This window comes from Eucyclogobius newberryi, unplaced genomic scaffold, assembly GCF_026437365.1.
Source record: "Eucyclogobius newberryi isolate DKJ021-1_F unplaced genomic scaffold, fEucNew1.0.hap1 SCAF_2, whole genome shotgun sequence".
Classification (NCBI taxonomy): Eukaryota; Metazoa; Chordata; class Actinopteri; order Gobiiformes; family Gobiidae; genus Eucyclogobius; species Eucyclogobius newberryi.
The window spans coordinates 27,704,747-27,727,314 of NW_027315834.1; the positions used below are offsets into that span (position 1 = coordinate 27,704,747).

Genomic DNA, 22,568 nt, shown 5'->3' on the forward strand with positions numbered 1-22,568 from the left:
ATTAGTAGTAGTATTATTGTCATTATTATTATTATTGCCATTAGAATCAGACAGTACATTATTATTAACCCGGTACATAGTCCTCATGTTCCCTTCACCTCTCCAGCCCTGCTCACTTTACATGGTCCGTGTTTTGCACTCATTTAAACAATGGGACGGTGACGTGGCCCTCAGGGGCCCCGGGGACAGCGTCGTGTCTGTTTGAGTCACAGTTGGAGCTGGAGAATGTGCGGGAGTCATGTGACCCGCGGAGCCTCCGCCGCGGTGCGTTTACTGCCGCCTCAGCAAACAGCAGCACCGGAGTCTGCGGGATCACGGGGCCAACGAGGGGCCAACGAGGGGCCAACGAGGGGCCAATGAGGAGCCAATGAGGAGCCTCTGACAGACACTGTGATTGGTATTCTCAAATAAAGTTTACATAGGTTTTAAATAGATGCAGTAAATGTCCTGCTTCATCAGCCTAGAGTTTGGAAACTTGGGAAATGGCAATGAAAGCTGTCTTGTAAGTCTTGTCAGAATCCTCTAGTCTATTCTAAACTACTTCTAATCTACTTTTTACATGACATAAGTGGAAGATTGAGCCCTTAAGCACCATAAACAGTCAAAACAGTAGTCTAACCTCACCTCAGTAAAACCACGAACAGCAAGAAGCTTCTGCAGACTAAACATAATGATGACTCCAAATCACAACACACTCTCTGACATTTATCCCACAAATGTCTCTTATGGTGCGTGAAAGTGGAGGGTTTATGCATCGCGTCAAATGCATGTTTAGTTATAGCGTCTTTATTCTTTCTTTTTCTTTTTTTTCAGCAGTGTGGAAAGTCACCACGTCATTGTGTGAAACAACTCCCACTTTCCCTCTGCGGGACCCACATCCACAGCTCAGCCGCCGGATCAAGAGCTGAACTCACTGCTTTAATCATGATGTCTGGATTTAGACTGAATTTATCGCCGCTAAAGGAACCGTTAGGTTTCGTCAAAGTTGTGGAATGGGTGAGTTATTCTCCTTTTAATCGCAACACGGACTTTGCGCGTCTTTGGGGAGGCGCGGTCTCTTTTTTTTTTTTGCACAAAAGATAAATGAGAATTAAATTAACAGCGGCTCAAAACAACCACCAGAAGCATAAACCAAATATGCGTAATGCGTGCGTAACTTGTTTATTTGACGCAAAAAGATCAGAGCTTTCTTGACTTTTCTTAAGCAAATTGCCTTTAGACTCACTTTTCTGCTTTTGGGAGAGTTATTTGCCTGGAGCCCTTGTGCTTAAGTTACAATATCCAGTTTTGTGATGGAGCCAAATTGAAAATGATACCTGCAGGAAGCCATAGAATTTAAAACAGTTTTGCAGCTCTTCAGAGTGCCACATGCCTGCCCTTCCAAGGACACATGTTAGACATTATCTTTCCTCAACAATTATTTACCCCCAAATAACCGTGCAACATGTTGGTTACTCATACATGCATTTACATAATAACGCTGCACATTCCTCCAGCCGCGGGGCCAGTAATGATTCATGTGCTGGTCATAACTGGGTCACTTTTCTTCTGTTCTATTTTCACAATGGACTTATAAGGTTTTAGAGGCGCGCTAAACACCGATCATCTGACTCTGCTGGGACAAGGCTGTGTGTGTGTGTGTGTGTGTGTGTGATATGTAATGTATAAGCATGTGGTCTACTTGGAAGTAAGTTTAGAAGTAAACCTCATGCTTATTTTTTATTTTGATTTATTTTAGAAGTAGACCACATGCTTATTTTTTATTTATATTTTATTTATTTTAGAAGTAGACCACATGCTTATGTTTTATTTATATTTTATTTATTTTAGAAGTAGACCACATGCTTATGTTTTATTTATATTTTATTTATTTTAGAAGTAGACCACATGCTTATTTTTTATTTATATTTTATTTATTTTAGAAGTAGACCACATGCTTATTTTTTATTTATATTTTTTATATTTATTTTAAATTTGAATTAATTTTTTTTCTTTAAACCTTTTTTTTTTTTAAATCAATTCCTGCTCATGAGTTTTTGATTCAATAATTGTAATTCACTCATTTCTTTCTTGGAAGTAGACCACATGGTCATTTTCCCACAACTCTGGCATTTTTGACCCTCTAACATTGATGAATGTCACACATGGGGACATAGGTCACACATGAGGACATGGGGACATAGGTCACACATGGGGACATAGGTCACACATGGGGACATGGGGACATAGGTCACACATGGGGACATGGGGACATAGGTCACACATGGGGACATAGGTCACACATGAGGACATGGAGACATAGGTCACACATGGGGACATGGGGACATAGGTCACACATGGGGACATGGGGACATAGGTCACACATGGGGACATAGGTCACACATGAGGACATGGAGACATAGGTCACACATGGGGACATAGGTCACACATGGGGACATGGGGACATAGGTCACACATGGGGACATGGGGACATAGGTCACACATGGGGACATAGGTCACACATGGGGACATGGGGACATAGGTCACACATTGGGACATAGGTCACACATGGGGACATAGGTCACACATGGGGACATAGGTCACACATGGGGACATGGGGACATAGGTCACACATTGGGACATAGGTCACACATGGGGACATAGGTCACACATTGGGACATAGGTCACACATGGGGACATAGGTCACACATGGGGACACAGACGCGATTGGCTCGGCCCGAACGCAAATAAAATGGAGGTTGCGAGAACGCCCGTCGCAACTAGTTAAAAAAAAAAAACATGAAACGCTTAATCTTTGGCCTAGGCACATGAAACTTGGGACAGTGATCGAGCTACCTTTGACCTCTGACGAGTAAAACGCACCTGGCAGCATCGCTCTATGATAAACAGGAAGTCAGCCATGTCGAATCAAAGTGGCACCGCCACGTTGATTCGACTAATGTGTTTTTATGATCTGATTGGAAATAAATAACCATGTAACAAATTTACTCCACAGTGCCCCCTGCCTATTGTGTGAAAAACTCAACATTGTCTGATTTGTTTGAAACTCATGGTTTTTATTCTCCTCGAGACGCCATGAAAAAAGTGCATTGCAGATATTGTGTATTTTCACAATTGGCCAGCAGGGGCGCAATGAATGCCTTCACTTCCTCTTCCTCTTATTTTGATGGAACCTCTCGTGCTGTGGTCTTGTCTTAGCATTAGTGTTAGCATCAGCATTAGCGGCGGGTCTCTGTTGCTAGGTGACCGAGATACAGGGAGGAGGGGGTTTAAAGAATAAAGTCTAAAGAATAAAGTCTAAAGAATAAAGTCTAAAGAACAAAGTCTAAAGAATAAAGTCTAAGAAGAATGCAGTGTCGGGGCAATCGCGATCAAAACAGGTGGATCGGTGGTCGAAGACGTTCTGGACGGCGTGGAGGAGCAGCCTTTTCCGGCTGCACGTGCCCGGAAACGTAAAAAGTCCCTTAGCTCGTCCGAGGGTTCTGGGAATGAGCAGCAGGATGAGGCTGAAGCTATTGATATCCGGAGTGAGAGCAGAGACTGTAAGGTGATCATAAAGCTTGCGCAGGATAGTGCATCCTTTAAGGAGTGGAATTCAGTGGCATTGTCAAAGAGCCTAACTGTAGCTGTGGGAGTGATCAAGAGTGCGAGTGTCCTTAGAGATGGCTCGCTGCTGGTCGTGTGCAAGGACGCGGCTCAGCAACGGAAGGCGATTGGAACTAAACATCTGGGTGGAAAGGACATTCTTGTGTCTGATGCTGAAAGAAACACGGTCAGAGGAGTTATCGTAGGTGTCCCTACGGCGACGTCTGTGGATGAAGTTAAGGAGAATTTGACTGGAGCTACGGTGGTGGACGCTAGGCGGTTGAAGGTGACCCGGTCTGGGGTAAGATGTGACAGCTTTATTCCAGGGAGACTCTTCTTCATCTTCCTCTCCTTCTTTGACGTTCGGTGCTTCCACCGTACAGCTTTATTCTTTAGGCTTCATTCTATAGGCTTTAATATTTCCACTGATGTCGCTGCTTGGTAGCTGTGCGTCTACGAGACTGGACGAGGACAGGAGACCACCCCCACCCCCATCTCGTCACTCTGATCACTCTGACTCCCCAAAAGCAGACCCCCATCACTCCGACTCCCATTTAGTGCCTTTAGCCTGTTTTCTATATCTGCCCAATCAAGCTCCTTTGTTCCAAGGAATCTCCCTGCAGCTTTAGCAATGATCCTGATCCTTTCAGTTCTGCTTTGAGTCTGAGCAGCATAGGATATACCTTGAGAGACCTTTATTTTATGCTCCTCAGCAGCTCTTTTGCTAAACCTGCATCCCCCGTAGGCAGAGCTATGTTCTTCCCCACAGTTACAGCACTTCAGTTTTGCTCCCACGTCACACTTCCCATACTTGTGATCTCCTGCACATTTACCACATCTTTGCCTCCCTCTACAGACCGCTGCAATATGCCCAAAGCGCTGGCACTTAAAGCAACGCAGGGGCGGTGGAACATATGGCCTAACGTCATGGCACATGAACCCAATGAACACCTTACTAGGCAGGCACCTCCCTTCAAGTGTTACCATTACCGACAAGCTGTCACATCTTACCCCAGATACCCGGGTCACCTTCAACCGCCTAGCGTCCACCACCGTAGCTCCAGTCAAATTCTCCTTAACTTCATCCACAGACGTCGCCGTAGGGACGCCTACGATAACTCCTCTGACCGTGTTTCTTTCAGCATCAGACACAAGAATGTCCTTTCCACCCAGACGTTTAGTCCCAATCGCCTTCCGTTGCTAAGCCGCGTCCTTGCACACGACCAGCAGCGAGCCATCTCTAAGGACACTCGCACTCTTGATCACTCCCACAGCTACAGTTAGGCTCTTTGACAATGCCACTGAATTCCACTCCTTAAATGATGCACTATCCTGTGCAAGCTTTATGATCACCTTACAGTCTCTGCTCTCACTCCGGATATCAATAGCTTCAGCCTCATCCTGCTGCTCATTCCCAGAACCCTCGGACGAGCTAAGGGACTTTTTACGTTTCCGGGCACGTGCAGCCGGAAAAGGCTGCTCCTCCACGCTGTCCAGAACGTCTTCGACCACCGATCCACTCTCCTCCGCCATCTCCCGTCTCTCCAGACCGGAGACTAGGTTGGTCTCTGAAACAACAACAACTATTCTAGTCACAAAGACATATCATGACCTCATGGGCTTTGTAACACCAAAGCAATGGAAGGAGTACTTTTACGGACTACGACAGTCTGAGGACTACGAAAAGTCTGAGGAATAAAGTCTGGCGGTAATGCAACAATTGGATGCCAACCGCCATAAAACAACAACAACAACAACAACAACAACAACAACAAAACACAGTCGCACGGGAAGGCGGTCGCGCGTGTGGCGAGAGCCATCATCGCCGCTACCGCAGCTAGCTATTCATTTCATTTTTTCAATTTTTAACACAATTGCCATAGAACTAGACCAGAGAGCAAACATAAATACAAATAAACATAATTTAAACATCAATACCACATGCTTCTTATTCTTTCCTTAACTTTCCGTTCCATCCCATTTTGTGTTGCTACCGGAAAGCCACAGATGTCTTGGGGCAGACTAATGGAGACACGGCTGCTTTTCTGCTCAACAAGCCAAAGCTACAATCCCTTCACCCCTTCACTCCTTCACTCCTTCACTCCTTCACTCCTTCACCCCTTCACCCCTTCACTCCTCCACCCCTTCACTCCTTCACTCCTTCACCCCTTCACCCCTTCTCCCCTTCACTCCTTCACTCCTTCACTCCTTCACCCCTTCATTCCTTCACTCCTTCACCCCTTCTCCCCTTCACTCCTTCACTTCTTCACTCCTTCACTCCTTCACCCCTTCATTCCTTCACTCCTTCTCCCCTTCACCCCTTCACTCCTTCACTCCTTCACCCCTTCACCCCTTCACTTCTTCACCCCTTCACTCCTTCACCCCTTCACCCCTTCACTCCTTCACTTCTTCACTCCTTCACTCCTTCACCCCTTCACCCCTTCACCCCTTCGCCCCTTCACTCCTTCACCCCCTCACTCCTTCACTCCTTCACTCCTTCACTTCTTCACTCCTTCACTCCTTCACCCCTTCATTCCTTCACCCCTTCTCCCCTTCACTCCTTCACTTCTTCACTCATTCACCCCTTCACCCCTTCTCCCCTTCACTCCTTCTCCCCTTCACTCCTTCACCTCTTCACTCCTTCACCCCTTCACCCCTTCACTTCTTCACTCCTTCACTTCTTCACTCATTCACCCCTTCACTCCTTCACCTCTTCACCACTTCACCCCTTCACTTCTTCACTCCTTCACTCCTTCACCCCTTCACCCCTTCACTTCTTCACTCCTTCATTCCTTCACCCCTTCACTCCTTCACCCCTTCACTTCTTCACTCCTTCATTCCTTCACCCCTTCACTCCTTCATTCCTTCACCCCTTCACCCCTTCACTCCTTCACCCCTTCACTTCTTCACTCCTTCATTCCTTCACCCCTTCACTCCTTCATTCCTTCACCCCTTCACTTCTTCATTCACTCCTTCACCCCTTCACTTCTTCACTCCTTCATTCCTTCACCCCTTCACTCCTTCACTCCTTCACTCCTTCACCCCTTCACCCCTTCACTCCTTCACCCCTTCACTTCTTCACTCCTTCATTCCTTCACCCCTTTACTCCTTCATTCCTTCACCCCTTCACTCCTTCACTCCTTCACTTCTTCTCTCCTTCATTCCTTCACCCCTTCACCCCTTCACTCCTTCACTCCTTCACCCCTTCACCCCTTCACTCCTTCACTCCCTCACCCCTTCACTCCTTCACCCCTTCACCCCTTCACTCCTTCACTCCCTCACCCCTTCACTCCCTCACCCCTTCACTCCTTCACTCCTTCATTCCTTCACCCCTTCACTCCTTCACTCCTTCACCCCTTCACTTCTTCACTCCTTCATTCCTTCACCCCTTCACTCCTTCACTCCTTCACTCCTTCACCCCTTCACCCCTTCACTCCTTCACTCCCTCACCCCTTCACTTCTTCACTCCTTCATTCCTTCACCCCCTCACTCCTTCACTCCTTCACCCCTTCACTTCTTCACTCCTTCATTCCTTCACCCCTTCACTCCTTCACTCCCTCACCCCTTCACTCCTTCACTCCTTCACCCCTTCACTTCTTCACTCCTTCATTCCTTCACCCCTTCACTCCTTCACTCCTTCACTCCTTCACCCCTTCACCCCTTCTCTCCTTCACTCCCTCACCCCTTCACTTCTTCACTCCTTCATTCCTTCACCCCCTCACTCCTTCACTCCTTCACCCCTTCACTTCTTCACTCCTTCATTCCTTCACCCCTTCACTCCTTCACTCCTTCACTCCTTCACTCCTTCACTCCCTCACCCCTTCATTCCTTCACCCCTTCACTTCTTCACTCCTTCATTCCTTCATTCCTTCACCTCTTCACTCCTTCACTCCTTCACTCCTTCACCCCTTCACCCCTTCACTCCTTCACTCCCTCACCCCTTCACTCCTTCACTCCTTCACCCCTTCATTCCTTCACTCCTTCACCCCTTCACTCCTCCAAACATCAGGATTTTGCGATATGTGATATATTCACAATTTTTTTAAAGAACCCAATACATTTTAACAGCATTTTTCTATGTTATACCACACGACCTGCACAAACTCAAAATTAACTACATATTAAAAACATCAAATATGTCAAATATTATGCATAAACAAGTTTCCTGTCTTTCAACAACCAACAAAATTATACCAAAAAATTACGATATTGTGATGCAGCAGCCCACAATATCGATACTCTATCACCAAATTTAGTGACACCATATAAGTATAAGTACATTATAAGTGTGTGGGGTATAAACGTATAAAAGTGTAGCTGTCAATCTGCTCCTTGGGCCCTTCCAACCACCACCAAAACGTTACCATTTAAAACTCAAACTCAGCAGCTACTACCAGTAACACCGGAAAGGAGAAGGCTTCCAGTGAATCATGAGTTCAAACTGCCTTTTTGTACATACAAATACATCGTTTCCTGTAGAAATGTACACGATATCTTGTGTTCTGCGGTCTTGTAAGTGCAGTTTGCGTCAGATACGTGGTCAGATACTCACCGCGCTGTCTCTTTTAGTCGACAAATCAACCAGTGGGGCATGTCTTTAACCGATAAAGTGTATTTTTTTAGCCAACTACACCCCTTACTATGCACGATTGATATTTACTGTCTGTCGCTATATTAAATCCGTAATATTGTGTTTGTGCCTTCAAAACGAGCATGATCATGGCTGATAAGTGCCTTCAGTGATAGCATCTGCCACTGTCCAGTGCTAAACAGGAAAAAGAGAGGATGGGCTGGTATGTAATGTCGGGCCTTTGACGGCGAAGGTTTCCTCTGTTTATCAAGTGAACATGTCAACGTGTGTTTGCGTGACCTAAGAAGGGAGGATGCAGAGTAAAAAGTATGAAACCAGCCGTCTCTGGTCACTCATTGGGCTTTAGCCACTGTTTAGCTGGACTCAGTGACCTCGTAATACACCCACAGCGCTCAAAGGCGTGTGACCTACATGTACCAAGAGGTCGAAAACTTTAAAGGGATTATATATTATGCAAAAATCTACTTTAATGTGGTTTTAACCTTGTTGCGATGGTGTTTTCCTCATCATTAGCTTACTTAGAGTTTTGTTTCGATTGATTCCTGTATGTTTGAGTGATCCTGTATTGTACTGCAACTGAGGCTCGAGGGCTCAGAAAATTCCGGATTTCACATACCCCCTGTCCCCACCCACCGCTCTGTATATAGTTGTAATTAAAATTAAATTAAGACTCTAAGGTTTTAAAATGTTACACTTTTCAAAAATAAAAACATATCAATGACTTCTGCTTGTTACGGAGAAATGTCACGATGAAGAGGCGGGGCTTATCAGTTCTGCCGTTTCGAACAGGAAGTCAACGAACTTGTTTCTGTTACTAAGCCGTTTTTTGGACCAGTATTGCAGTTTTTAATGTACAAAATGTAAAATGATGATCTGCTCATGCGATCGTTCAATATTAAGTAACTGAGAAAAAGAGCCTCATATTTCTCCTTTAAAAAGTAGGTCTAACACACATGACAATGGCAATAAATGACAATGAATTATTACGATCAAAACAAAACTGACTGGCAAATTATACCTGTGTGCTCATGAGAGGAGAAAAACGATGGACGCTTATTGATTTTGATGCATTACGGTGCTCATTTTTTGGCTTAAAACACGGCCTTGAACAACGTGCAATCTTGCTACAAAGAGCGTCGCCTCTCGCAGATCTGACCTGTAGCTTGGCTGTCCGATCAGCACTGTTATCGGTACAAGATGCTGCGGAAGAGCTTTTACACGAGAGATGCGGAATTACTCGATTGTAAATGAGTTTCTTTTCCATGTTTCGTCCTATAATTTTGAGAAGAAACGAGTGTGAGATGTGTCGCTCGCTACTTGATGCGTTTAATGCCAGACTGCGAAACATTCTAGGCACAACAATGACATCGCTTGGAGCCAGTTGCATTGAAATCTTGATCGTCTTCCAGTTTGGAACTTCATATTGTTTTCTTTTTCTGTCTTTTTCTGGCACTTTAGATGAAAAGTAAGCAAATTATATGAGAAGTGTACAGTACATACCTAATAAATGAAATACTACTCAGAGGTATGCGTGTGCGATACTGACGAAAATGTATATCTCAATAGTTTTTGGAGTTTCCTGATAACAATAACGATAACGATTTTATATCAATCCAACAGAAATGTGTTTAAATATGTCTTTAAACATGACAGTTTATGTTTCATGATCAGACAAATATGTAACATGGACCACAAAAGGGCAGAAATATCACATTATACCCTTATTAGACTGTTTTAACATAATAATTTTCCTTTTTAATCAACGCTTTTTGTAGCATTTTCTACGATAAACTATAGATGCAGTGTACTTCTATGTGCAGCGTACCTCTATGTGGAGTGTACCTCTAGTGCCTCTATGTGCAGTGTACCTCTGTGTGCAGTGCACCTCTGTGCAGTGTACCTCTATGTGCAGTGTACCTCTATGTGCAGTGTACCTCATGTGCAGTGTACCTCATGTGCAGTGTACCTCATGTGCAGTGTACCTCTATGTGCAGTGTACCTCATGTGCAGTGTACCTCATGTGCAGTGTACCTCATGTGCAGTGTACCTCTATGTGCAGTGTACCTCATGTGCAGTGTACCTCATGTGCAGTGTACCTCATGTGCAGTGTACCTCATGTGCAGTGTACCTCATGTGCAGTGTACCTCTATGTGCAGTGTACCTCATGTGCAGTGTACCTCATGTGCAGTGTACCTCTGTGTGCAGTGTACCTCTATGTGCAGTGTACCTCATGTACAGTGTACCTCATGTGCAGTGTACCTCATGTGCAGTGTACCTCATGTGCAGTGTACCTCATGTGCAGTGTACCTCTATGTGCAGTGTACCTCTTTGTGCAGCGTACCTCATGTACAGTGTACCTCATGTACAGTGTACCTCATGTGCAGTGTACCTCTGTGTGCAGTGTACCTCTATGTGCAGTGTACCTCATGTGCAGTGTACCTCATGTGCAGTGTACCTCATGTGCAGTGTACCTCTATGTGCAGTGTACCTCATGTGCAGTGTACCTCATGTACAGTGTACCTCATGTGCAGTGTACCTCTGTGTGCAGTGTACCTCTATGTGCAGTGTACCTCATGTGCAGTGTACCTCATGTGCAGTGTACCTCATGTGCAGTGTACCTCATGTGCAGTGTACCTCTATGTGCAGTGTACCTCATGTGCAGTGTACCTCATGTGCAGTGTACCTCTATGTGCAGTGTACCTCATGTACAGTGTACCTCATGTGCAGTGTACCTCATGTGCAGTGTACCTCATGTGCAGTGTACCTCTGTGTGCAGTGTACCTCTATGTGCAGTGTACCTCATGTGCAGTGTACCTCTATGTGCAGTGTACCTCATGTGCAGTGTACCTCATGTGCAGTGTACCTCTATGTGCAGTGTACCTCATGTGCAGTGTACCTCTATGTGCAGTGTACCTAATGTACAGTGTACCTCTATGTGCAGTGTACCTCATGTGCAGTGTACCTCATGTGCAGTGTACCTCTATGTGCAGTGTACCTCATGTGCAGTGTACCTCATGTGCAGTGTACCTCATGTGCAGTGTACCTCATGTGCAGTGTACCTCATGTGCAGTGTACCTCTATGTGCAGTGTACCTCATGTACAGTGTACCTCATGTGCAGTGTACCTCATGTGCAGTGTACCTCTGTGTGCAGTGTACCTCTATGTGCAGTGTACCTCATGTACAGTGTACCTCATGTGCAGTGTACCTCTATGTGCAGTGTACCTCTATGTGCAGTGTACCTCATGTACAGTGTACCTCATGTGCAGTGTACCTCTATGTGCAGTGTACCTCTATGTGCAGTGTACCTCTATGTGCAGTGTACCTCATGTACAGTGTACCTCATGTGCAGTGTACCTCTATGTGCAGTGTACCTCTATGTGCAGTGTACCTCATGTGCAGTGTACCTCTATGTGCAGTGTACCTCTATGTGCAGTGTACCTATAGGTGCAGTGTACCTCTATGTGCAGTGTACCTATAGGTGCAGTGTACCTCTATGTGCAGTGTACCTCATGTGCAGTGTACCTCTATGTGCAGTGTACCTCTATGTGCAGTGTACCTATAGGTGCAGTGTACCTCTATGTGCAGTGTACCTATAGGTGCAGTGTACCTCTATGTGCAGTGTACCTATAAGTGCAGTGTACCTCTATGTGCAGTGTACCTATAAGTGCAGTGTACCTGTATGAGCAGTGTACCAGGGGATTTCCTCGGTAATGAGACGGAAACATGAATGAAAGAGAAGTGGTGCGTGGCTCAAAAGAACAGGAAGTCACATCTGGCCGAACATCTGGAAGAGGCCTGGAGCTGTGTGTGTCCCTGTGGCTTTTGTGGCGTCCGTGTAACGGCTAGACTCCTGCTATAGTAAGCTTTTTCAGTGCTGTACTGTAAATGTGGTAACGCTGATGTGTCAGGATTCAAAGGGCGTATGACTTTATTTTGTGTATTTATGCTTGTTGTACATATAGATTATAGTTTTACACCAATCGAGTATGCATTCTTGGAGAAAACGTTGAAAAATCTGTGGGAAATGTGTGGGAAATGACAGGAAGTGACATCACAGTAGGATACACATACCAGTCAAAGAAACTACTTTTTTTGACTCTCTAAGCATGAATTTTTTTATCATATTTTACTCGTGGCGTGGATAAATCATTTGTCCTGCCACGTATCAATCATAAAACGCACCTACCGCTCACCTGCAGCCGCGTTAGACTCGTCCCCACGTTTCCGCGTGCCTAAGCGCATGGATCTATCATAATATAGTTCCCTCAGTGTATGGGGCAAAATGAAGACGAAGAAAGACAGTTCGAGCTGACGCAGAAGTGGACAGAAATCTACGGGAGACGAGAGATGCGATACGCTCCGTCGCGCTAATAAACAAACGCACGTGTGTGTTGTATCAGTCCACACGGGGGAGTGCGCATGCGCACTTCCGCCTGCGTTCTCAAATCGCCGAAAAATCGTCCATACCACCTTTAAATATATCTAATTGTCAACTAAAAATAATTTGGAAGTTAGATGAGTTTTTTTCCAGTGTTTCTTAGGTCATTTCCTAGTGTGATGTAATCAATTACAAACAGGAAGTGACCTAAAACACTATTCTGTCATTACATTTTTACATTACGGTATGCAAAATTTACACAAAGAAACAACTTTTTTGACTCTCTAAGAAAACAAAATAAAGTTGCTCTTATATGTTTATTCGTCAAATTAAAAAATGCTGACATACAAACAGGAAAAGACATAAAGCTAAAAAATTTGCTATTCTGTCATTACATTTTTACATTATGTATAATTTACAAAAAGAAACTGCTTTTTTCACTCGCTCAACCTGTATAAAACAAAATAAAGTTGTTCTCATATATTTGTATTTGTCAAATGAAAAAATTGTGACATTAGATGAACTTTAACCGTGTTTGTTGGGTAATTTCCTCGTGTGATGTAATCAAATACAAACAGGAAGTGACATTAATACAAACAGGAAGTGACATTATAAATCTGAAAAAAATTGCTATTCTGTCATTACATTTTTACATTATGCATAATTTACACAAATAAACTACTTTTTTCACTCTCTCAACATGAATACAACAAAATAAAGTCGCTCTCATATATTTTTATTTGTCAAATTTTTAAAAATGGTGACGTTAGATGAGTTTTTGCCCAGTGTTTGTTGGGTAATTTCCTAGTGGGATGTCATCAAATACTCCTGTCATAAAAAAAGGCTATTCTGTCATTACATTTTTATATATTTTTTTTGCAAAACTCAAAATATATTTATCTCAACTGCGTCTTAGTGCAATGAGTCGTCCGAGCTGTCAGAGGCACTTTAAGAAGCTGAAATGGGACGTGTCTGACGTGTCCCAGGCTGAGAAAAGACAAACCGAGTGGGAGTTTCACATCATTACCCTGTCACAAGATGCAGTTGAATAATTATGAAAATGACGACCTAAAATAGCCCCAGAAGAAGAAAAATGCAGTGGAGACGTGGGAGGCTTAAGCGAAGCATGTGATGATGGGCAGACATGAGACCGAGACAAGAATGTGTGAAAGATGTCGCCATGCAGAACTAAACGGGGAGGAGTGTGTATCGGATTCTGTAACGGATTCTCTGTAGATCCTTTGTATTTTTGCAAGTAATGGTCACTTAGCTTGTGAAAACTTTAAAACGACATACTAGTGGGAAATATGATGGTATGTTATAAACTAGATTAGAGTCCCCTCCCCCTGCGTGAACCGGAGACATGCCGTGCCCTCCAAGGACATCACATGATCAAAATTATGACAATTAAGCATTTATGTCAAACAGATAAACAGCAATTATGGTGTTTGCGTTCCCAAACTCATTTCACAGTCATTTGTTTGGGATTTTAACAGCTGAACTAGGCTGACTTGAAAGTACTCATCTTCTTCCAACTTGACATGAGGGAAGTAAAGGTGTAGAAAGTACAGAAAGAGTACAAAGTACTGTACTTAAGTAACGTTTTCAGGTATCTGTGCTGTACTTAAGCCATTTTAACTGTGAATGCGTTTTACTTTTACTTCAATGTGAGAACAAGTACCGTGTTCATAGTGACACCTTGCCCAAAGATTGTTAATTTGATTGTTAAAGATCGGGCTTTGAGCAACCAAAAATGTATAAACACAATGAAGAGATTCATAGTTATAAAAAACAACTACGGTAATCGCCGTACAAGTTTATTAATCGAATAATTGTTAACTTGTGCATAGCCTACACGGGTTCCAAAACATGCCATGAACTGGGAGACGAGGTTTTACAGCTCAGATTGAGCAGTAATTACATGAATATGACACGAGAAATGTGTAAATGTGGTGTTTTTGATGATAAAAATCCCCCGTCAGGATGTCCTCAAGTGGCTGAAATCAATCAATTCCATATAAAATCACACTTTTTTTTCTCATTTTCCTCAAATTATGTCATCGTTTAAGCTTGCTTACCTTCACAGTGTTTCATGGTACTTTTAGTGTTTTGTAACTTATGTCTATTGTTTGTTTGTGTGTTGTTTTTTGCTGTGCACTTTGAGCTTTTTGCACATGTCTTTCCAATGTGTTTTTTTTAACTGCAAATGGTAAACAAAAAAATAAACTAAACACTTGACGCCTTAATAGTTTTCCAAATCTGTGTGAAATACTGATGGTAGCAGTTGTCTTTATACAATATTTTTCTGTGAGTACTGTTTGGCCCTGAATCTGTGAAAAAATTGTAACAAAATTGAGTACTTCTTCCACCACTGCTGAGTCTAACAAGGAGCAGAAACACAAAAATCCCATGTATTCCAGGATAGAAGTCTTAATAATTACAGGGTTTGTGGGTTTAAGATAATATGTTTGTTGTTTTTTGTTTGTTCTGTTGTTCTTAAAAAAGCTCTATGAATTGTATCTGCATTTCTAAAGCTGAGTTTTTGGAGAAGAACATTAGCGTAGTAATAGTTAGTAGTTGGGCCTTTGGGGGTCTTTTTTGCTGACGTTATAGCATTTGTTGCCAGCTTTGTTCTTGGTGTCAGGTTTTATGTGCTTTCAAACCTTTGCTGACGTACAAATGTGTGGGAGAATTTCAACAGAATCCCAAAGGTTTTAAATCAAACCTCTAAACTCCAAAACATAAAGTGTCTTCTCAAATACTGGTGTGTACTCGTGTGCGTTTTACTGCCTTATAAAACTAACTTCTCATCCCTCCGCCCCCTCTCTTGTCTGTCCAAACAGCTCACAGCCATCTTTGCTTTTGGAAGCGTCGGTGGTTTCTCGGGAAGCAATATCATCACGCTCTTATGCGGCGACGGGAGGAACGAGACTCTCAGCGCCGACTTTCACTACCCGTTTAGGTGAGTGCCACAACAAATCATTTATGGATCGTGTGAATCTGCTGTGTGAGTGTTATGGTCGCCTCGCTTCTGTCAGGCTGTCCCAGGGTAGCTGAAATGTATGATCATTTTTACATTTAGAGGTTGTAATGATGCACACATATTGTCAACAAATATCTATATTGTATAATAATTCATGTGATTAAAATCATTACTGTAAGTATTTTAAAGTTAAAATTTGGTTGTGCAAATCCTTGATTAAGTCTGGTTTAAGTCCAGGATTTGTCTTTAATATTTACATTTTCACAGATGCAGATGGAAATAACATGTATAATTCAAACTTTTCAAGCACTTTTTGCAATTGTTAAAATTGTTTACATTGGGAAATTGTATGTTAAGAGACTTTATTATTATTAATCATTCTGGAATTATTTTTGTTATATTATAGGCCATAGATACAGCACTTCATAAGCTTTATATTTGTTATTATACCACAATATTTTGTTTGAAAAAGGTTTATTGTCGATTTTTTATTCGTAGCCTTTGACATTTAAACATATATACATAATAAATATTATGTTGTTTTTGTCAACATTTAATATCCTGAGGGACAGAAGATTGTACTCAAGTAAGAGTAACGTTTCTTCAATATAATTACTCAAATAGAAGTACTAAGTAAAAGTAACTATTTTCGTGTAAGATCTTATTTATAAGGTTAAGTCATTGGAAGGACAGAACATCAAATACAAAGTTCTGGTACAGTAGATCCTCTGTAATGAAACCAAATGCTCTTCGTCTCTTCAGGTTGTCCCAGATCCCCTTGGTCCCCTCAAACACCAGCATCTGTAACCGCTCGGTGTCGGCCACGTACCTGGTGGGGGACTCCGCCTCCGCCTCCGAGTTCTTCGTCGGGACCGGCATCGTCTGCTTCCTCTACAGCATGGCCGCCCTGCTGGTCTACCTGGGATACATGCACGTGTACAAGGACTCCGACTTTGGACCCATTTTTGTAAGTCGCTCGTGTGTTTTTAGAGACAGTCGGCCCCGGAGGGATGGAAGTGGCGACGTAGCCCTGGTCGTCATGTCACATGTTTGACGGTTTATTTTACGGCGCAGTAGATTTTGAAAGTTGCTAATAACATGTTGATTACTGTAAAACACAAACCATTTCCCCAACTATATTGTTATTCCTGAATTTAACCAAACCCTGAATTTAACCATAATCCCAGTTTAATCATAATCCTCATCATATTCCTAAACTTCATCGCTTCAAATGACCAATCACAGCTGACCATTCCTGCAGAATATATAAATAAGATCATATATTTGGCGTTAGGAATAGAAACGTATTTTCAGTTACTTCAGCACAAGTTACAGTCATATCAGATCATTCTTTTGGCTTATTTTTGGAGCAATGCGTTAAACAAAAGCCGAGTAAATGTGAACCAAGCATTTCAGAACAAAACAAAAAAGTTATATACCGTATTTTCTGGACTATAAGTCGCACCTTTTTTCATAGTTTTTCCGGGGTGCGACTTATACTCTAGAGCGACTTATATGTGATATTATTTGTTATTTTCACACTGGCAACCACAAGAGGGCGCTCTAGGCTCTAAGCGACGCAGAAGAAGAATCTGCACTTCCTCTACCTCTGGAGTTTGTGGAGTTGTTTAGAAGTGACACAGAGGAATTTAGTGATTTGGGGTAAAACTGATGCTTTGGTAAACTTGTTAGCATGTTCTTTATGCTATAGTTATCTGAATAACTGTTAATATGTTACGTTAACATACCAGACACTTACCACAGTTCTGTCTGTGCCTCATGTAGCTGAAATGCGACTTATATATGTCTTTTTCTTCTCTATTATGCATTGTTTGGCTGGATTATACTCCGGCGGAATTTATAGTCCGGAAAATGCGGTATATATGAAAATAATACGTACACTTTTTGCAGGACTTCTTGCTGACTGCGGTCCTGGTCTTCCTGTGGTTGGTGTGCTCTTCCGCCTGGGCTAAAGGTTTGCAGAACGTAAAAGACGCCACGAACTCGAAGGGCATCGGCGACACTTTGGCGCTGTGCAGAGGGAACAACGTCACCTGTTCTGTCACCGAGTTCGCCAACCTCCGCAGTCTCAACTTCTCTGTGGTAAGAGCAGAACGGGACCAGAGTAATTGCTGGTTTAACTCAGTGTGGTTTTAATGCTGCACAGAAGCATCTAAAAAGCATCAGAATAGAGCTAATGTCAGAGAGATGCGCCGTAGTCTGTCAGCCTGTTGCTGTTCATGCATCAAATTATGTTTTTTATATTAAAAGAAAATGAATCTGCTGTTTCTACAGAACATATGTTTAAGGTAAGGAATATTTAAAGTTGACGACTATTATTATTGATGTGTGGACATGAACCTTGTGTTTTTGTATTGTTAATGTGCAACGTAAATCATCTTTTAAATTGTATAATGCACAGTATATGGTCTGTACTGTGAATTATATGTTTTGCGGACCTCACGAAGACTAGCAAATACTTGTTGGAAGCTAATGGGGATCCAAAGAAAGAGAGAAAGAAAGAAAGAGAGAGGGAAAGAAAGAGAGAAAGAAAGAAAGAGAGAAAGAGGGAAAGAAAGAAAGAAAGAAAGAGAGAAGAGGGAAAGAAAGAGAGAAAGAAAGAAAGAGAGAAAGGAAGAGAGAAAGAGGGAAAGAAAGAAAGAAGAGGGAAAGAAAGAGAGAAAGACGGGAAGAAAAAGAGAAAGAAAGAAATAAAGAGAGGGGGAAGAAAGAGAGAAAGAGGGAAATAAAGAAAGAAAGAAAGAAAGCGAGAGGGAAAGAAAGAGAGAAAGAGGGAAAGAAAGAGAGAAAGAGGGAGAGAAAGAGAGAAAGAAAGAAAGAGATGGAAAGAAAGAGGGAAAGAGAAAGAAAGAAAGAGAGAGGGAAAGAGAGAAAGAGGGAAAGAAAGAAAGAGATGGAAAGAAAGAGGGAAAGAGAAAGAAAGAAAGAGAGAGGGAAAGAGAGAAAGAGGGAAAGAAAGAAGAGGGAAAGAAAGAGAGATGGAAAGAGAGAGAGATTTAGGGGGGAATTCCCAGAGCCTGTTTCCTGTCCCACAAATTCTAGTTGGGTTAATACAACTATAAAATATAACGGTATAAACTTCAGTCGCTATGATTCACAGTCACGAGTCATACAAATATTTCCTCCAGGCACGGCATGTGAAAGCGGTTGTGTTCACCCAGTGGACTCTTATAAACAAGTCAAGCACTGAAAACATCATTCCAATGTGTCCATGAGCAACACACCTTCTTTCACTCGGTTCCAGCTCACGTGTATGTTGTATAAAACATTACATACATTTTATAAACATGACATTTTCTCCTCAAACTCCATATGCATGATGAATATGTAAACTCAAACATTCCTTTAGGTGGCGCTGTCACATTCCCAGGTGGTATTAAAAAAATAAAACGTGTTGAACCTGATCTTTTTTAACACTAACAAGGCCCTTGAACTTCTGCACAGTAGTTTTACCTTCCCCTTTATCTCCATGAATTATTATTATTTATTATTTATTATTTATTAGGCCAGAAGAAAGTTGTTATCTGGAACTCGAGATTGCGTCGTCACATCTCTGAAGAATTTTCAAGTCCCACAAATGTTATAGCAATGGAGATTTTATTATGCTGAATACTAAATGTTAATTAAGTATTCTGACTATAAACCTATTTTGTTTTTTTTAGTAAGCCTATTTTTTATGTTTATCCTATAGTAAATTTAACAGTTTTTTTCTTTAATGCATGCACTTTTTGGTATATGTCTTATCATTGCTCATCGCCGTATGTTGCACCCAATCAATCAATCAATCAAAAAAAAAATAAAAAAAATAGGTAAAATAGTAATAGTAAAAATAAAATGTATAAAATAAGTAAAAGAGTAATAGTAAAAAATAAAATGTCACTACAGAGTGTTAAAAGTCTGAATAAATACATTTTAAACCTAGACTTAATGGCGATAAACCTTCTCTGATTCTTATTCTGACTGATCTCGTGTGATAAATGTATTTAGAGACATTTAGTCACCCAGCATTTTATCGGCTCTTTTGTTTATTGTGCTGTATTGTTTTTTGCAAATGAGGGAAAGATTTCAATTCAGATTTAAAAGGTGTAAGAGAAGATTTTGTGCCATGCCTGTTAATACGTCCCTTCTTCGTTCAATATCTGCATGTAACTAAATGTAACTAATGCCATTGTTTTGTGTTGCAGGTCTTCGGGTACTTGAACATGTTCGTGTGGGCTGGTAACGCCTGGTTCGTTTACAAAGAGACGCGCTGGCACTCTCAGAGGTTTTCTCAGCCTGGACCGGGGCACCAGCAGGTCCCGGCGCCAATATAAGTCCGCGCTGGTCTTTGTCACAGCGTGTAAGAAGCCATTCATGACGTGCATGGTATTGGACTGTTGAGCGATGTCATAACTCTATTTCCCTATGTTCAGTGGAATGCCAACAGATTTTAAACCGCTCCAAGGTTTTACAAACGCCAAAGAAATGACATGTTGACACTGCGTTGCCTTTTTCCATTTAGTGCCTAGTGCACTAAAGTGCCTATGACGGGTTGATACGATTTTCAAATTTCGACTTTATTTGGCGTTGTAAACATTAATTATAGTTTTACACCAATCGAGTAGATATTTGTTGAGGAAACGTTGAAAAATTTGTAGAAAATGACAGGAAGTGACATCACACTAGGGACACTCGTTCCAAGTTTATGCATTATCTACACAAAATAAACAACTTTTTGACTCTAAATATTAATTAAACAAAACAAAGTTACTCTCATATATTTTTATTTGTCAAATAAAAAAAAAATTGACATTAGATGAGTTTTGGCCTAGTGTTTGCTGGGTAATTTCCCAGTTTGATGTCATCAGTTACAAACAGGAAGTGAAATTATGAACCAAAAAAAATTGCTATTCTGAGATGAAATTTTGATTGATTTGAGTAATTCAACCTGTCAGAGGCTCTTTAAGGCCACACACATATAACATTTAAATCAATTGTTTAAAGATATCAATTTGAAACGTCTCCTGTAGTTTACTCACATAAATGTAAGAAAAAAAATTATAATAAGTTTATCTTGTAATGTTTTCATACGGAAATAAGGCTTTTTATGTGTAAAATCGGCCACAATTGCACATAAATCTGAAAAATGGACAGAGCCAGGTTTAAATGTCTTGCTTAATTTTGTTGACATTTTAAATATAAAAAAATAATATATATTTTTTTTCTGTTAGATGAACTTAATTCAACACATCTTTATAACATTTTTGACTCAATATGAAATTAAATGGAAAAAGGTGGTCAACATTTCATTTTTAAAAGATGTGAGCACTCTTTAAACCACTAGAAATGTTAAATAAACGATCAAAGTATTTTTACCATTATAATACAGGTCTCATTTTTTTTAAATTATAAATAAGTACATTATTATTATTACTGATTATTATGATTTATATTTAAAGCTATTTCGTCACATTTTTCAGGAAGTTCAGTCAAATATTTGTGTCTATGGAAGGTTAAAAAAACAACAACATTGAACCCATGAGACTTAACAATCCCATACACTAGATGACACTTTAAATTGGGTGTGGGTTTCCATAGCAACAACTTTCCAAACTCAGTGAAGTGATGTTTCTGTTGCACAAACAAATATGAAAGGTTTGTAGAGGCCAAAATATCAGGGATAGGTTCATCTTTAGAGGTTGATTATGTGATGACAAACAATGTGCCTTAGAAAGTACGATAAAGTATTGCAATATTTAGATGTAGGACTTGTGTTGTACTTCAAGATATGAACGAACACACGAAGAGAAGCTTAGCATGGCAATTTTTTAATGTCATGAAGGAGTAATTAGCTGTTGATATAATGTGACAGAATGTGTGTTTTTCTTTTAGGTTTTTTTAAACTTCATCTTCCCGTAAAAGATCTTGTAATGTGAATCCATCATTTTATTGAAGTGAGTGAAGATCTACCAAACCTTTTAGATAACTATTCAAAGAAACTTAAACCCATAGAGGCATTCAGCACCAGTGTTCAGCCAAAGTTTGATCTCTCCATTTCATCCTCTCTAAATGTATCTGAAGTATGTTGCTATAGGTGCCAGTTACAGGAGAATGTAGTAGATTATTTTCCAAAGGTATTACTTATGATTGTACACAGATGAAAGGCCAAAGGAGTGTCTTGTGTGAATTGATTTGATAGTCTTTGTTTTTTTAATTCATAAATATGTTTGGACTGGTGGTGTTTTCTTTCACATGTCAGTTGTATTTTAAAATATTTTTTAAAAATATTTTTCACTAGATATTCATTTTGTAACTTCTGTTTTGCTGTATGGAAATCCTCTTATGATTTGGTGACAAATGTTCTTACAGCTTCAGCTTCTGCCTTATTCTGTCACGTTTAACCGCCTGCTGTCTTGGTCATTTTTGATGCACAATAAACATTGTAAAGACTTCGTTTTTCAATAAAATATTCTTGTTTTACTCATTTCTTGTAATAATATTTTTGTTAATATTTTTTTGCCATGTTTTTTGCCAATTCTGAATTTTGGGGAAAGTTTAGTGAGTTTTTAAGCATGTTCAGGCAGTCAAATTAGAGCTTAAAGAGCAGAAAACCATGGAACAAAAAAATATATAACAAATATAACAATAAAAATCAGGTTCAACATTTCGGAATTTACATTTTAGATAGGCCTATTTTTTTATGAAAATACAATGAGTGTGAAATCATACATTGTGATAAGATGGACCTACTTCACCCACAGCCAAAAGTGTAAGATATACGGTATGAGTATTTTTGTTATAAAAGTGAATTTGCATTAAAAGCACATAGCCTCATTTGAACGTATAGGGCATTTTCTATTCCTGCTACTGTTATGGAAGTTTCATTCTGGTGCAGTTTTTGCTTCCTGCCACAAGAGGTCAATGTATGGCCATACTTAACCTACAGTCAGCTCTGTCAAGGTGGTCTTTGGGGGATTGCTGGATTTATTTTAAATTGATTGTTTGCTCTAAATCATAAGGTCTAATATTG

The 22,568-nt window shown here is 41.0% G+C and overlaps 1 protein-coding gene across 1 annotated transcript; it reads left to right on the top strand.

Annotated features, from left to right (window-relative positions):
• The first annotated feature begins 861 nt into the window (after positions 1-861).
• Positions 862-19,877, top strand: sypl1 (synaptophysin-like 1). Its single transcript, XM_072454908.1, has 5 exons — positions 862-996; positions 15,399-15,517; positions 16,301-16,505; positions 17,450-17,641; positions 19,744-19,877. Exons 1-5 carry the CDS (start codon positions 925-927, stop codon positions 19,870-19,872), a joined length of 717 nt encoding a protein of 238 aa, XP_072311009.1. The 5' UTR covers positions 862-924; the 3' UTR covers positions 19,873-19,877.
• Positions 19,878-22,568: the final 2,691 nt, after the last annotated feature.

What these genes read in the sequence shown, in the direction of transcription:
- sypl1 (XM_072454908.1), top strand. Translation starts at nt 925, where the DNA reads ATGATGTCTGGATTTAGACTGAATTTATCGCCGCTAAAGGAACCGTTA. An exon ending in TCGTCAAAGTTGTGGAATGG is followed by an intron (nt 997 to 15,398) that starts GTGAGTTATTCT and finishes CTGTCCAAACAG; the next exon opens with CTCACAGCCATCTTTGCTTT. An exon ending in CCGACTTTGGACCCATTTTT is followed by an intron (nt 16,506 to 17,449) that starts GTAAGTCGCTCG and finishes CACTTTTTGCAG; the next exon opens with GACTTCTTGCTGACTGCGGT.